This window comes from Lepisosteus platostomus, chromosome 5, assembly GCF_059453375.1.
Source record: "Lepisosteus platostomus isolate fLepPlt1 chromosome 5, fLepPlt1.hap1, whole genome shotgun sequence".
In the NCBI taxonomy this organism is placed as follows: Eukaryota; Metazoa; Chordata; class Actinopteri; order Semionotiformes; family Lepisosteidae; genus Lepisosteus; species Lepisosteus platostomus.
Window position 1 is genome coordinate 61,895,487 of NC_142615.1, and position 13,787 is coordinate 61,909,273.

At 51.0% G+C, this 13,787-nt stretch overlaps 2 protein-coding genes across 2 annotated transcripts; both read left to right on the forward strand.

The window, feature by feature from the left end:
• Positions 1 to 10,558: 10,558 nt before the first annotated feature.
• Positions 10,559 to 12,440, forward strand: LOC148670741 (macrophage mannose receptor 1-like; the record flags this gene model as incomplete). Its single annotated transcript, XM_088631028.1, has 3 exons — positions 10,559 to 10,801; positions 11,553 to 11,906; positions 12,154 to 12,440. Coding segments are annotated over exons 1-3 (855 nt in total), but the record flags the coding sequence as incomplete, so codon positions are not given.
• A 2-nt stretch (positions 12,441 to 12,442) lies between these two features.
• LOC148670742 (macrophage mannose receptor 1-like) lies at positions 12,443 to 13,505 on the forward strand. The gene is made up of 3 exons (XM_088632599.1): positions 12,443 to 12,482; positions 12,732 to 13,067; positions 13,167 to 13,505. The coding sequence occupies exons 1-3, from the start codon at positions 12,464 to 12,466 to the stop codon at positions 13,499 to 13,501; spliced, it is 690 nt and encodes a 229-aa protein (XP_088488725.1). The 5' UTR covers positions 12,443 to 12,463; the 3' UTR covers positions 13,502 to 13,505.
• The last annotated feature ends 282 nt before the right edge of the window (positions 13,506 to 13,787 follow it).

The following is a 13,787-nucleotide window of genomic DNA, read 5'->3' on the forward strand; positions in this document are numbered from 1 at the left end:
CAGCCCATCTGGACCCAGAACAGCAGAACCTGGCACTGCTGGAGCAGGACTGTCAGACCTGGGTGCTGACAGTCAATCTGGACAAGACCAGAGTTATGGTTTTCCAGAAGAAAGCCAGACCTCAGGGAAACAGGTACAAATTCACACTGAACAACAACACATTGGAGCACACATCCAGCTACACATATCTCAGTCTCACCATCAGCTCTTCCGGGAGTTTTGACCTGACAGTGAAGGCACTGAGGGAGAAGGCACTCAGGGCTTTCTACGCAATAAGAAGGAGGCTCTTCAACATCAACCCACCAACAAGAATCTGGCTCCAAATATTTGAAAGTGTAATCCAACCCCTTGCCCTATATGGCAGTGAAGTGTGGGGTCCCCTCACAGACCAGGATTACACTCAATGGGACAAACACCCCACAGAAACTCTGCACGTGGAGATTTGTAGAAACATACTCCGTGTGCAGAGAAAAACACCTAACAACGGGTGCAGGGCCGAATTAGGCCAGTACCCACTATTGATTAACATACAGAAAAGAATATTAAAGTATTGGCTACACCTAAAAAACAGCGACCACAATTCCTACCACCACAAAGCCCTGCTGAGCCAAGAGCTAAACCCAAAACAGAGCCCCCTGAGCCAGCTGGTCCTGAGGCTCACCGACCTGAGCCACACCAACCCTAACCAGCCTCAGGACAGCACTGCTAGAGCACCACAACCCAGACTCAACCACATCACAGCACAGATCAAACAGCAATATCTCACACACTGGGACACACACACACAAACACAACATCAACTGGAATGCTACAGAACCCTAAACAGACAATACACACTACCTGATTATTTGACCAAAATAAAAAATAACAAACAGAAACAGACCCTGACGAAGTACAGGCTCAGTGACCACAACCTGGCCATAGAAACTGGGCGACACACGCAGACCTGGCTGCCCAGAGAGGACAGGCTGTGCTCCCACTGCCAGCGGGGAGAAATAGAGACAGAGGTGCACTTCCTACTGCACTGTGACAGATACTCTGGGATTAGAGAAACATTCTTCCCGAAATTCAGAAATCTAATCCCACACCTGCCAGAATCACAACGGGTCCCAATCCTACTGGGAGAGGGAGGAGGGAACTCAGTTGATCTGGCAGCCCAGTATGTGATCTCCTGTCACAGCCTGAGGAACAGTGAGTCTGTCTCCCAATAATGCTCCAGCCGCCTACAGTATATGTCAATATTTTATAATATGTCTTTGTTGTAAATGTCTGTAACATGTCTGTAGATTTTATTTTACTTCTATTTTTTGTTTTGTTCCATGTTAATTTTATTATTTTTATTTGCTTTGGCAACACTGATTGTACCCATCGGTCATGCTAATAAAGCACCTTGAATTGAATTGAGAGAGAGAGAGGGAGAGTGTTCAAATACAGCTGCTTCGGCCGCTGCGGGAAAAGCTTGTCCCGGCAACAGGGAGGAGAGAGCCGGGAGTTTGCGCGGTTTCCCGGGAGGAGAACCCCAGCGCCGTTTTCGCTTAAATCCCGAAATAAAAATGAATTCGCTAGAACATCGATGAGGACACGGTGGTAGTTGACATCTAATAAGCGGGTCTTTGAGCCGTAACTTCAGCAGTAACGAGGACACACTTTTTTTTTGACTAGTTGTTTGAGGACGCCTCATGGCTGAACAGCCGGGCGGCTGGTAATGCGGCCCTTTTCCGCCAGAGGGCGCCCAAAGTCCTATCAGACTTCCGTCAGGTCTACGCGTTCCCACAGTTGAAGCGATTTGGACAGAGGGAAGAGATTCCCGAGGATAATATACCCACCCGTGGCTGTTTGGGGGGGGGGCATTAAGTTTCAAGTCTATAAATGAGATTTCACTTAACGCTGCTCCTGCTCAAGAATATCCTCGATTTTCTCAGACTTCCGTCCTTCTAATATAACGGGATGAGAAGTTCCCTTCGTTTAACAGCGCCTGATCTTTTAAGCCGCCTTGTGCGCGTCCCTCTCGACCTCGGGGTTCCCAACACACCTACCCGTGTTCTCCGACCATTTTCGGTCGCTGATCTTCTCTACTTCTGGAAAAGAAAGAGACGGGGGAGTCAAAATGTTGTTGTTGTTGTTGTTGTTGTTGTTTTTTTAAAACAATACCCTAAACGTCATCCAGGCCGGGCTGCGGTGGAGGGGATCCCCGTGACCCGGAGAGAGCTGGAGAGTCCGGAAGAGGCGCTATATAGGTGTACAGGGGGGCGGGGGGGGGTTGAATAATATGAGCTGCCTTTTGTGTAAGAGGAAACTTTTTCCAGCATCCTTCATTATAGGGGCAGCTCCGGGGTTGCTGGTGTGTTGAATTAATTCCTTATATACAAAGGAGTGGTGGCTCTGTAGCTCAGGATCAGCGCCTGGGGCTGGAAGGAGTTTGCCGGGTCGAATCCCGCGGCCCGCAGAGGAATCCTACTCCGTTGGGGCCCCTGAGCGAGGCCCTGAACCCCAGCTGCTCCAGGTGGAGCTGTACAATGGCCGACCCTGCGCTCTGACCCCCAGCTTCTCTCTCTCCCTGTCTGTGTGTCTCCTGGAGAGCCAGCTGGGCTCTGCGACAAGACCAATTCCTCATAAGTAATAATAATAATAATAATTGCTTACACTTATATAGCGCTTTTCTGGACACTCCACTCAAAGCGCTTTACAGGTAATGGGGACTGCCCTCCACCACCACCAATGTGCAGCATCCACCTGGATGATGCGACGGCAGCCATAGTGCGCCAGAACGCTCACCACACATTAGCTATCAGTGGGGAGGAGAGCAGAGTAATGTAGCCAATTCATAGAGGGGGATTATTAGGAGGCCATGATTAGTAAGGGCCAATTGGAAATTTGGCCAGGACACCGGGGTTACACCCCTACTCTTTTCGAGAAGCGCCCTGGGATTTTTAATGACCACAGAGAGTCAGGACCTCGGTTTTACGTCTCATCCGAAGGACGGCGCCTGTTTACAGTATAGTGTCCCCGTCACTATACTGGGGCATTAGGACCCACATGGACGAGCGCCCCCCGCTGGCGATCATAAAGTGAATTGATCTTCTCTTATAGCTGCTGCCTCTACCGCGTTTGCTGGGGATCGTGGGAGTGAAGGTCCAAATTCTTACCGAGTGACATTTTTTCGTGCTCTTCACGCGAGACGGGGGAACCCGCAAGAAAGCCACGCGCGTGTCTCTTTTTATCCTGATTGCGTCACGCATCGGTCGTTAAAACAAAAAAACCCACCACTGACGCAGATCCGAACTTTTCTGAGTGGGAGAGGAACCCCGACACACCCACAGCCCTGCTCCGTGGAAGAGCGCGGCGCGGGTTCATTCCACGCAGAAAAGCAGAAACGGACACACACCCAGGACATCAGTCCATCACAGGACACACACACACACACCCTGGACAGGACACCAGTCCATCACAGGACACACACTCACACACCCTGGACAGGACACCAGTCCATCACAGGACACACTCACACACACCCTGGACAGGACAACAGTCCATCACAGGACACACACACACACCCTGGACAGGATAAAGTCCATCACAGGACACACACACACACACACCCTGGACAGGACACCAGTCCATCACAGGACACACACACACACTCACACACCCTGGACAGGACACCAGTCCATCACAGGACACACATACACACACTCACACACCCTGGACAGGACACCAGTCCATCACAGGACACACACCCACACTCACACACCCTGGACAGAACACGAGTCCATCACAGGACACACACACTCACAGACCCTGGACAGGACACCAGTCCATCACAGGACACACACACATTAACACACCCTGGACAGGACACCAGTCCATCACAGGACACACACACACACTCACACACCCTGGACAGGACACCAGTCCATCACAGGACACACACACACACTCACACACCCTGGACAGGACACGAGTCCATCACAGGACACACACACACACTCACAGACCCTGGACAGGACACCAGTCCATCACAGGACACACACACACACACTCACACACCCTGGATAGGAGACAAGTCCATCACAGAGATCACAAGAGACATTTGTCTGCTGCTTCTCGTTATCTTGGTGTGCAGTTATGAGTTACAAGCTAAGCCAGCCATTTACAGAGTCATGCCCACACTGGCACAGATGAGATCATCTTTAAATTCCCCCAACAGATCACAGTACATTCACACAAAGCAACAGCAATAAAATAAACTACTTTAACACTCCACACTCTTTCACATGTCAACTTTCTCAACCGATGGGAAAAAAAAAATGTCCAGCAAAGAGAGAAGACTTTTACTGTCCCCATCGAGGGAATGTCTGTATGGACACCAAGCACTCCTGTACACTTCAATAGCATGCAAAAAAGAACATTGTTGCACATTTTACTGTCGCAAAAAAATCCGAAAAACATCGCACATCACTCTATTGCACACGTACAGTAGGACACATAACAACATGGGACGTTTCTGACACATCATGACAAAACATATCGCACTCAAGTGGGCTGTAAGAGGCAAAAGTGTGTTTATCCCGGACATTTGCAGCGACAGCCGTCACGCATAGTGCAACAAAGGAACGGTCTGTATCTGTTTGACTTACATTTGGGAGCCCTGAAACGTTGGCCAGAAGGAGGAAGTTGGTAGTCAGGGCTGAGGATGTGGGAAGGACCTGATATCATTTTTCCTGGCTGATTTTTCAAAGATTGTCAGCAGGGAGGGGCTGCTGTCTCACTCCCTTGACCTTCAGAGCTGTCTGGATGAGTCGGGTCATTTGCCATGTAAAATGAACTGCTAGATGACCGAACCACACTGAAATCCCGTATCTGATCATGCTCTCGATTACAGCGCGGCAGAAGAGAAGCATCACTTCCTGTCGAACCCCAGACACTCGTAGTCTTCGCAGGAAATATTAGCGCTGCTGACCTTTGGAGCAAACAGTCTTAACATGAGTAGACCAGCACAGGTTTACGGTCTGAGTACTTATATGAATCAACCTGAAGGATAAGGTTGCATGAAAGCTGCAGTAGGTCCAAAATTCACAAAAGAACTGTGTTGCCCTTGGGAGATGTCAAGCGCATTGGACATGAAAAGTGCCAGATAAAAGCCATTTCTCTTCGTTTCACTTAGTGTCGGAGCTGCCATTGCATGTAAAGGAGGCAACTTGCTCTTTGAGCAGGTTCAGCACGCACTGAGCACAGATGTCTCTAAGCGGTGCCATAGCTTAGTTGGCTAAAGTGCCTGTTTAGTAAACAGGAGATCCTGGGTCCGCATCCCACCAGTGGCATTTTTCCTAGCTTGTTGTGCAGAATGTATGATTTTTGGACAATGACATAAAGTCATTTGACCAGGTCTAGTGCAAGTGTTCACGTTACTCCTATCCTGGAGTCCCCGCACTGGCTTCCGGTCAAATTCCGTGTGCTCTCGATGACAGCTCCAGAGACAGATGAAGTGGGTGACGGCAGCCACTGTCTGCGACACGGCGTGGTGTGAACGATACAGGGTGTCAAGACCCTTTCCAGACGAGCTGCGATCAAACACAAAGGAGACGAAACTGGGAATCAGACCATCTAACAACCCAGCAAACAGGGCTGAATGGGTAAGAAACACCGTAGCTTAATGACCCAATATAAGGTAACGATAGGAGGAATCACAGGAGAAAATATAGCAAATAATTAAAAAAAACAGGAAGATAACAGTGGAGCAAATACGCAAATAGACAAAAGGAACGATCTCCTAAATTCTCAGTCAAAACATTCTTCGACAGTCTTTGTGCTGTCAACACAAAAATACATTTACATTTATATTTATATCTATATCTATATTTACATCTCTATTTATATTCATGTGTGTGATACGATTTGTCTGCGTGCTGTGCTGTTCTAGTTTGTTCTTTGTGTGTCCTGGACTGTGAGAAACTCTTTTAGTGCACCCCTCACTGAACTGATTGTATTGTATTGTATTATTATTATTATTGTATCATTCGGCACACTGTGGCTGTGTTGTCTGTGTTAAGCTGCTGTCGCACTGCAATTTCCCCTCACGGGATCAATAAAGTATCGATCTTTCTACAAAAGATCACTCAAGCCCAGATCAGAGTCTTTCCTGGGAGCCAGACCGGGTGTGAACACCTTTCAGACAAGCTGCGCTCAAAGGTTCGGACCGCAGTGTGTCCTGAAAGACACCAGAGGGCGGCCAGAGGGCACCGGCTGTGAGCTCTGGGGGAGACCCCCGTGCACCCCCACATCTGCAGCCAGAGAAGGGGGGGTGTGACGCTCCCTCTGGGTGGGGAAACAGGCCCTCCGTGCCCGTACTGTCACTCATGCTGTGTGGTGGCGGCACGTTCCCGTCGTCTGCAGGCGAGGCAAAGGAAGTTGTAGCCCCTCTGTTGCCCTCTTCCGAAGGGACACAAGGAGAAGGGAACCAGAGAGAGGATCTGGAAGAGCTCCGGCTGAAGTTCTGTTGGATTGTAAACTTGTAAAGCAGGGGGTGTTTCTGCCAGGGTGGAGCCACTGTTAGCCACTGCCCAGTCTCATCCCAATAATAATAATTATAATAATTATTATTATATATAATAATAATATATAATTATATTATGATATTATTATGTTATTACATGTTACTGTTATTGCTATTGTGTTACTGTCTATTGTCTTATCTGCTGTCCTATTTACTTACTGCACCTGAGTGACTCAGGAGAAACACTTTTCACTCAACTACGTGCCTGTGTGAGTATAATGACAATCAAGTTGAATTGGATAATAATACTGGAACACCTCTGAAAGTGGCTTCTCAAAGTGAGCCTCAGGAGGAAAGCAATGTCAAAGGATGGGAAAAACCAGATGTAGTACAATTAAATTCAAGGGACTGGAAGTGTAGTAGAGGGTTGGAAGGGAGCAGACAACCAACGGAGAGCGTTTCTGAAGACGCAGGCGTCGAGCTCAGGGAGGGCGACTCTCCGAGTTCCACGGGGAGAGGGTTCCAGCGCTCTGGGGCGCAGCAGCAGCAGGAGACCCCGTCTCCCCTAGTGTAGAGGGCTTGAGGACCGACAGGAACTGAGTCTCTTTAGTCTGAAGGGGGGTGTCCCACACTGACAGGCTGGAGGAACTGAGTCTCTTCAGTCTGAAGGGAGCGTCCCGCACTGACAGGCTGGAGGAACTGAGTCTCTTCAGTCTGAAGGGAGCGTCCCGCACTAACAGGCTGGAGGAACTGAGTCTCTTCAGTCTGAAGGGAGCGTCTCGCACTGACAGGCCGGAGGAACTGAGCCTCTTTAGTCTGTAGGGAGCGTCCCGCACTGACAGGCTGGAGGAACTGAGTCTCTTTAGTCTGAAGGGAGCGTCCCGCACTGACAGGCTGGAGGAACTGAGTCTCTTCAGTCTGAAGGGAGCGTCTCGCACTGACAGGCCGGAGGAACTGAGCCTCTTTAGTCTGTAGGGAGCATCCCGCACTGACAGGCTGGAGGAACTGAGTCTCTTCAGTCTGAAGGGAGCGTCTCGCACTGACAGGCCGGAGGAACTGAGCCTCTTTAGTCTGTAGGGAGCGTCCCGCACTGACAGGCTGGAGGAACTGAGTCTCTTTAGTCTGAAGGGAGTGTCCCACACTGACAGGCGGGAGGAACTGAGTCTCTTTAGTCTGAAGGGAGCTCCTTGATCAAGATTTCCGGTGTTTGAAAGAGAAAAGAACACAGCGCTGTGTGTGAGTGTGAGTGTGTGTGAGAGTGTGAGAGTGTGAGAGTATGTGAGTGAGTGTGTGTGTGTCCATCCTCCAGCCTGGTTTGTGCTTCCTGCACTGTTCCCACTGAAACCCCCTGATTTGCATCCCGGCTGCGTCTGTGTTTGTGTCCGAGAGGAGAGGAGGAGAGAGAGTCAGGAATAAAGAACACAGACAGACAGACACATCGCACAGACAGCTCACCTGGAGAGACGTCCTGACCCACCGACACACAGCGCTGAGCAGGTAAGTCTCAGGGCACAGTGACCCCTGTAGGACCTCCTGTTATTGAGACAGTAGCTGCCTGCTGCCCTGCAAGAGATTTAAACGAGTACAGGTGTCTCTAACGGGATCAACAGATACTGTCTGGAGAGCAGGTCCACAGGCTGCTCTCATTTCTGTAGCAACCTGCGTGTTTTTATCTACCCAGCAACGCAGAAGAAGATCCGTGTTCCTTGTCCTTAGTTCTGCTAAGTCTGAGTCTCGTAGGAAAGTTGTTTACTTAGGAAGCTGGTTATTCCTCACTGCGGTTTCAGTTCAAGGTGCATCCCTCTGCAGTTAGAGAAAGTTAGGGAGAGAGGAGAGAGAGAGACAGGTTAGAAATGGGGGTGAGAGAGAGACAGGTTAGGAATGGGGGTGAAAGGAGAGAGAGACAGGTTAGAGATGGGGGTGAGAGAGGAGAGAGAGGCAGGTTAGAGATGGGGGAGAGAGAGGAGAGAAGGCAGGAGAGTCAGAGAGAGGAGAGAGGGGAGGGATCGGGAGAGGGGAGAGACAGGGAGATAGAGACGGGAGACAGTGGTATGAGACAGAGAGGGGGATACTGAGCGAGAGGGAGACAAACAGGAAATTAAAAATATTCTGTCTCTCATGGCGTCAGACGGTGGCTGTTTGATTTTCCCCTACATGACCCAGGCCTGACCCCTCCACTCCTGCATCAATGGCTCCATTCACTCCCACAGACAGACACAGCCACAGACAACAGGAGTGTTTCCGTGATGCTATCAGCAGAGAGAGGAGGCACAAGAGAGAGGAGAGAAACTGGATCATAGAGAGAGGAGAAAGGAGAGAGGGGAGAGAGTGGAGAGGAGAGAGAGCAGAGAGAGGAGAGAGGAGACAGGACAGATACTGTGGATCACAGAGAGAGGAGAGAGAGAGGGGAGAGGGTAGAGAGAGTGGAGAGGAGAGAGCATAGAGAGGAGACACAAGAGAGAGGAGAGAAACTGTGAATGGGAGAAGGAGAGGAGAAAGGAGAGTGGAGAGAGTAGAGAGAGGAGAAGGAGAGGAAGAGCCACAGACAGCAGGAGTGTTTCCTTGATGCTATCAGCAGAGAGAGGAGGCACAAGAGAGAGGAGAGAAACTGTGAATGGGAGAAGGAGAGGAGAAAGGAGAGTGGAGAGAATGTAGAGAAGGGAGAAGGAGAGGAAGAGCCACAGACAGCAGCAGCGTTTCCTTGATGCTATCAGCAGGGAGAGCAGGACAGCAGGAGGAGACTGATGGATCCAGTCGGGAATCTCTCCCAGCAGTCCGGATCCCATGTTTCTGAGTGGGAGAGGGGGGTCCTGCCCCTCTCCAGATTCCTGCGTCTCCCCCAGTCTCCACTGGTGACCGATCCACACCAGCCAGGGGGATCGGTAGCAGCCCAGCAGGGCTGAGTTAATTCAGATCTCACTGAGCCCATGAGCGAGACCAGAGCTCCGCCAGAGACCTGTAGGAGCTGTGTTAGACGTGCAGGAGGATTCGAACCCGGAGCCAGGAGCCACGCCGCGCCTTCGCCTCTGAGCGGATCTGCCAGGATGGAGAGGAAGGGGCTGGTGCTTCTCTTCCTGACAGGTGGGCCTGTGACTCTGCTCCCAGGTCAGAGAACCTGCAGCAGGTCTGTGTGGGTCCTGAAGCCCCAGTATAGTGACGGGGACACTAGACTGTAAACAGGCGCCGTCCTTGGGATGAGACGTAAAACCGAGGTCCTGACTCTCTGTGCTCATTAACAATCCCGGGGTGTTTCTGGAGAAGAGTAGGGGTGTTACCCCAGTGTCCTGGCCTGATTCCCTCCCTGGTCTTTACCCATCATGGCCTCCTAATCACCCCCCTCTCTGAACTAGCTCCATCCCTCTGCTCTCCTCCCCACTGAGAGCTGCCGTGTGCTGAGCGGACTGGAGCATCATCCAGGTGGGGGCTGCACACTGGGGGGGGGGGCTGGAGGGGATCCCCCTGACCTGGGAAGAGCTCTGAGGGGAGAGTCCAGGAAAGAGCTCTAGAACTGTAAGGAAGCATTATTCCTTCTACTGCTGCTACTGCCAAAGGGCTGTGTTCTCTCACCTGCACTCTTCCCCAGTGACTGCAGATTCAGCTCACTATTCATGAAAAGATAAATTCCTAATGCAAGAAATTGTAAAGGGTTGATAAAGCGACGTTCTATTCAATTCAATTCGAGGTGCTTTATTAGCATGACCGATGGGTAGAATCAGTGTTGCCAAAGCACATTAGATAATGGATGGGCTGACCACACTGCCAGAGCTGGTTCACATCACCACAGAGAGGACTCCGTCACCCACAGACTTGTCCGTTACAGATAGGGGGGGTCACCTGTCTCACCGGCGGGGTGACGAGTGAGTTTCGGGTGGAGGACAGCAGGACTGTGGTGCTACTGTGTCTCACAATAGATTTAAACAACCTGACTCTGGAGCGTACAGACCCTTTGAACTGCAATACAGATGGATTTGAGAAACTTACACAACCCATAATTCTGTGTTCCCAGTGCTCTGTTCTCCTGGATCCGGTCTCATCAGGAAGTTCTACTTTGTGGACTCACCCCTGACCTGGCCTCCGTCAACAGCACAGCAGACATGGACACAGTCCTCAACACCACTAACCTGCCCAGTGGCACAGCCTGGATAGGCCTGTACCGAGACTGCAGAGAGAGCTGGCGGTGGTCTGGCGGAGAGGTCGTGACCTTCACCCACTGGAGGAGTCAGCTCCCCTGTGCTGTTCTCAACGCAGCGGGATTCTGGGAGGAGAGAGACTGCAGCGAGGAGGTCTACTTCATATGTGAGAGTCAAGGTGAGATGACACTGCACGCAGGGCTCAATCTGAGATCTGTCTTTAGGTATAGACAGAAAAGAACAGGAAGCAGGAAGAGCTGGGTTGCATGGGCATTCTGGTACCTGTAGTCTCATCTCACTTTGCAGTCATTATGCGATGAGCATTGTATCTTGGGAAACGTAGTCCTAAATTATATACACTCACATACACGCCAAAGTCAAAATGCACGGACTTCAACACTACCTTTTCCCTGGGATCATCACGTCATGGGAAAAGACCTATCCAGGCCCCTTTTCTTGGAATGTATCTATTAATCTTATTTTCTTTATTACAGTAAGCTGTCACTACTAACGCCTCTTGGCGTGATAGAGCAGTGATCACAAACATCATACAGCATCAGAAAACATAAACTCACCACAAAGATCTCTCCAAATCACAGAGAATGTTATTGTCCTGAAACAAACAAAGGCATGCGATAAAGAGTAGTTTGAAATAAAAACAAAATTCAAGCTACAAATTCATCTGACTGGTATCACTTTATACATGATGAACTGTCATGGGTTCGAGCTCAGGAATTCTGCTGGTACACACAGCTGAAGGCATCACAGCTGAAACGTGTTTCTTGTCTTCTCTTTTCAGGAATAAACCTCTACCTATTTAACTATACACCGGAATGAACAGGAAACAGGAAATGGTGGTGTGCAAAGCACTATGGGATTTGTAGTCTCACAGCTGTACACACCGTTACACCTGATCTTTGTCTTCGCAGGTGGGGCCCAGCAGTACAGCCTGATCAGGGAAAACAAGACCTTCGCTGCAGCCCAGAGGCACAGCAGAGAGAGCTGCTCCGACCTGCCCCTGGTGGACAGTGTGGGAGAGTCTAAACAGATCAGGACGACGGCGCAGGGACACGCTGTCTGGATTGCTCTGCTCCAGGACGGCTGGGAGTGGTCTGACGGGAGGCGCTCTGGGTTTCGCAACTGGAGTCCTTGGCAGCACAATGGAGGAGGAGCCTTGTACATGGAGATCTATTTAAAAGATAACGTAAATAAAAATAATAATAAAAGAGGTGGCTGGAACGATGCAGGTGGAACATATCCCAGCCCCTTCTTCTGCTACACTGGTGAGTCCAGCCCTGACAGACTGTCCCAGAGCCCCAGGCAGTAGCTCAGGGGGCTGAGTTTGTCTCAGGAGAATCCAGCTTGAGAGAACAGCAGCAGAGAGCTGTATCTCCCTCGTCTGACCTTGGTCTCCCAGCAGCAGCATAGAACTACATCAGGAGCCAATAATGAATTTGGAGACAGAACATCAAGTAAACGACAATTTCAGAATGTACAGAAATCTTATTTCTATATGTATTTTATTTACAGCTACAGACTCCTCTGAGCAGTACCACTTCATACGCTATAAACTGACATGGGTTCGAGCTCAGGAATACTGCTGGTACAATCACACAGACCTGGTCACTGTGTTCACTGAGGAGCAGCAGAGGCAACTTCTCAGCCTCACAAACACTGGTGAAGCAGACGGAGCCTGGATTGGTCTGTATAACAGCACACAGAGTGACCCAGGGTCTGGGGGAGCTGCAGGGAGCCCCTACACTCAAACCCAGGGGCACGTCGGTGTGCTGATGGACTCTGAGGGAGGATGGGAAGAGACTGTCAGGAGAGAAACTACTTCATGTGTCTCAACAACACAGGTAAGAGGACAGTCCATCACTCCAGTGTCTCACTGACGTCTCTCTGCTCTGAATCAGAGACACGCTTCACCACTGTCACTCGACACAGGTAAGAGGACAGTCCATCACACCAGTATCTCACTGACGTCTCTCTGCTCTGAATCAGAGACACACTTCACCAGTGTCACTCAACACAGGTAAGAGGACAGTCCATCACACCAGTATCTCACTGACATTTTGACTCACTGATACATTTTCTTGTCTGCTCAGAGCGCAGTGACGTCACCCTGATTGAACTCAACCAGACCTGGACTGAAGCCCAGAGTCTCTGCAGACAGAAGCACACAGAGCTGGTCAGTGTGAGGAGCCAGAGTGAGAATGAGGAGGTTTGGAGGTCAGCGCGGGGTCACAGGGTGTGGATAGGCCTGTACAACGAGCCCTGGAAGTGTTCAGACCAGGGGGCGTCCAGCTTCAGGAACTGGGCAGGAGGGCAGCCTGGGTCAGCAGATGGACAGAGATGTGCGCAGGTGGACCTGCAGGGCAGCCCGAGAGGCAGATGGACAGAGACAGACTGCAGTGAGATCAGACCCTTCTTCTGTCACTGGGGTGAGGACGGCTCCGTTTTCCACTTGGGTTCGTGTCCGGAAGGGGCGTCTGGGGACCCTACAGAGACACAGATTCAGAATTTGTATCTCTCTCTTCCAGACAGCAGAGAGCTCGTCCTGGTGAGAGAGGAGAAGTCCTGGGCTGAGGCCCTGGATCACTGTCAGACTCACCACACTGGCCTGGCATATATCCAGTCACACCAGGAGCAGAGCTACGCTGCTGAAGAGGCCCAGTCTGCTGAGTCCACTCTGGTCTTGCTGGGCCTGAGGCAGAACCGAGTCTCGGGGTCCTGGTTCTGGGCGAACGAGGCTCCCCTGGTCTATCAGAATTGGGGCGCAGGGGGAGCCCCGGGCCGGCCTGCTTCCATCCCCTGTGGAGCCCTGGACAGAGACAGAGGGGGCTCTGGACTAACCGCAGCTGTGAGGAGCAGCTGAGTTTCCTCTGCTCCAGAGGTACGGAGGGCGACTCCCTGTTCTGCACGTGTTTGACCAGCAGGTGGCGACAGCAGAGCCGTCTGCTCTCAGACCAGGCCTCTCGCTTGACCGCTGAGCGAGGAGAGATCTGCGCTCGATCTCACACTCCAGTGTAGAACCAGGAGACTGTCGGCCTTGTTAGTGACCCCACACCCCCCGACTGCAGGCCGGCCCCCCTCCTCTCCCCCTCTCACACCTGCATCAGGGGTGAACCAGTGGGCACGGCTGGTGAATACCAGTGTTGAGG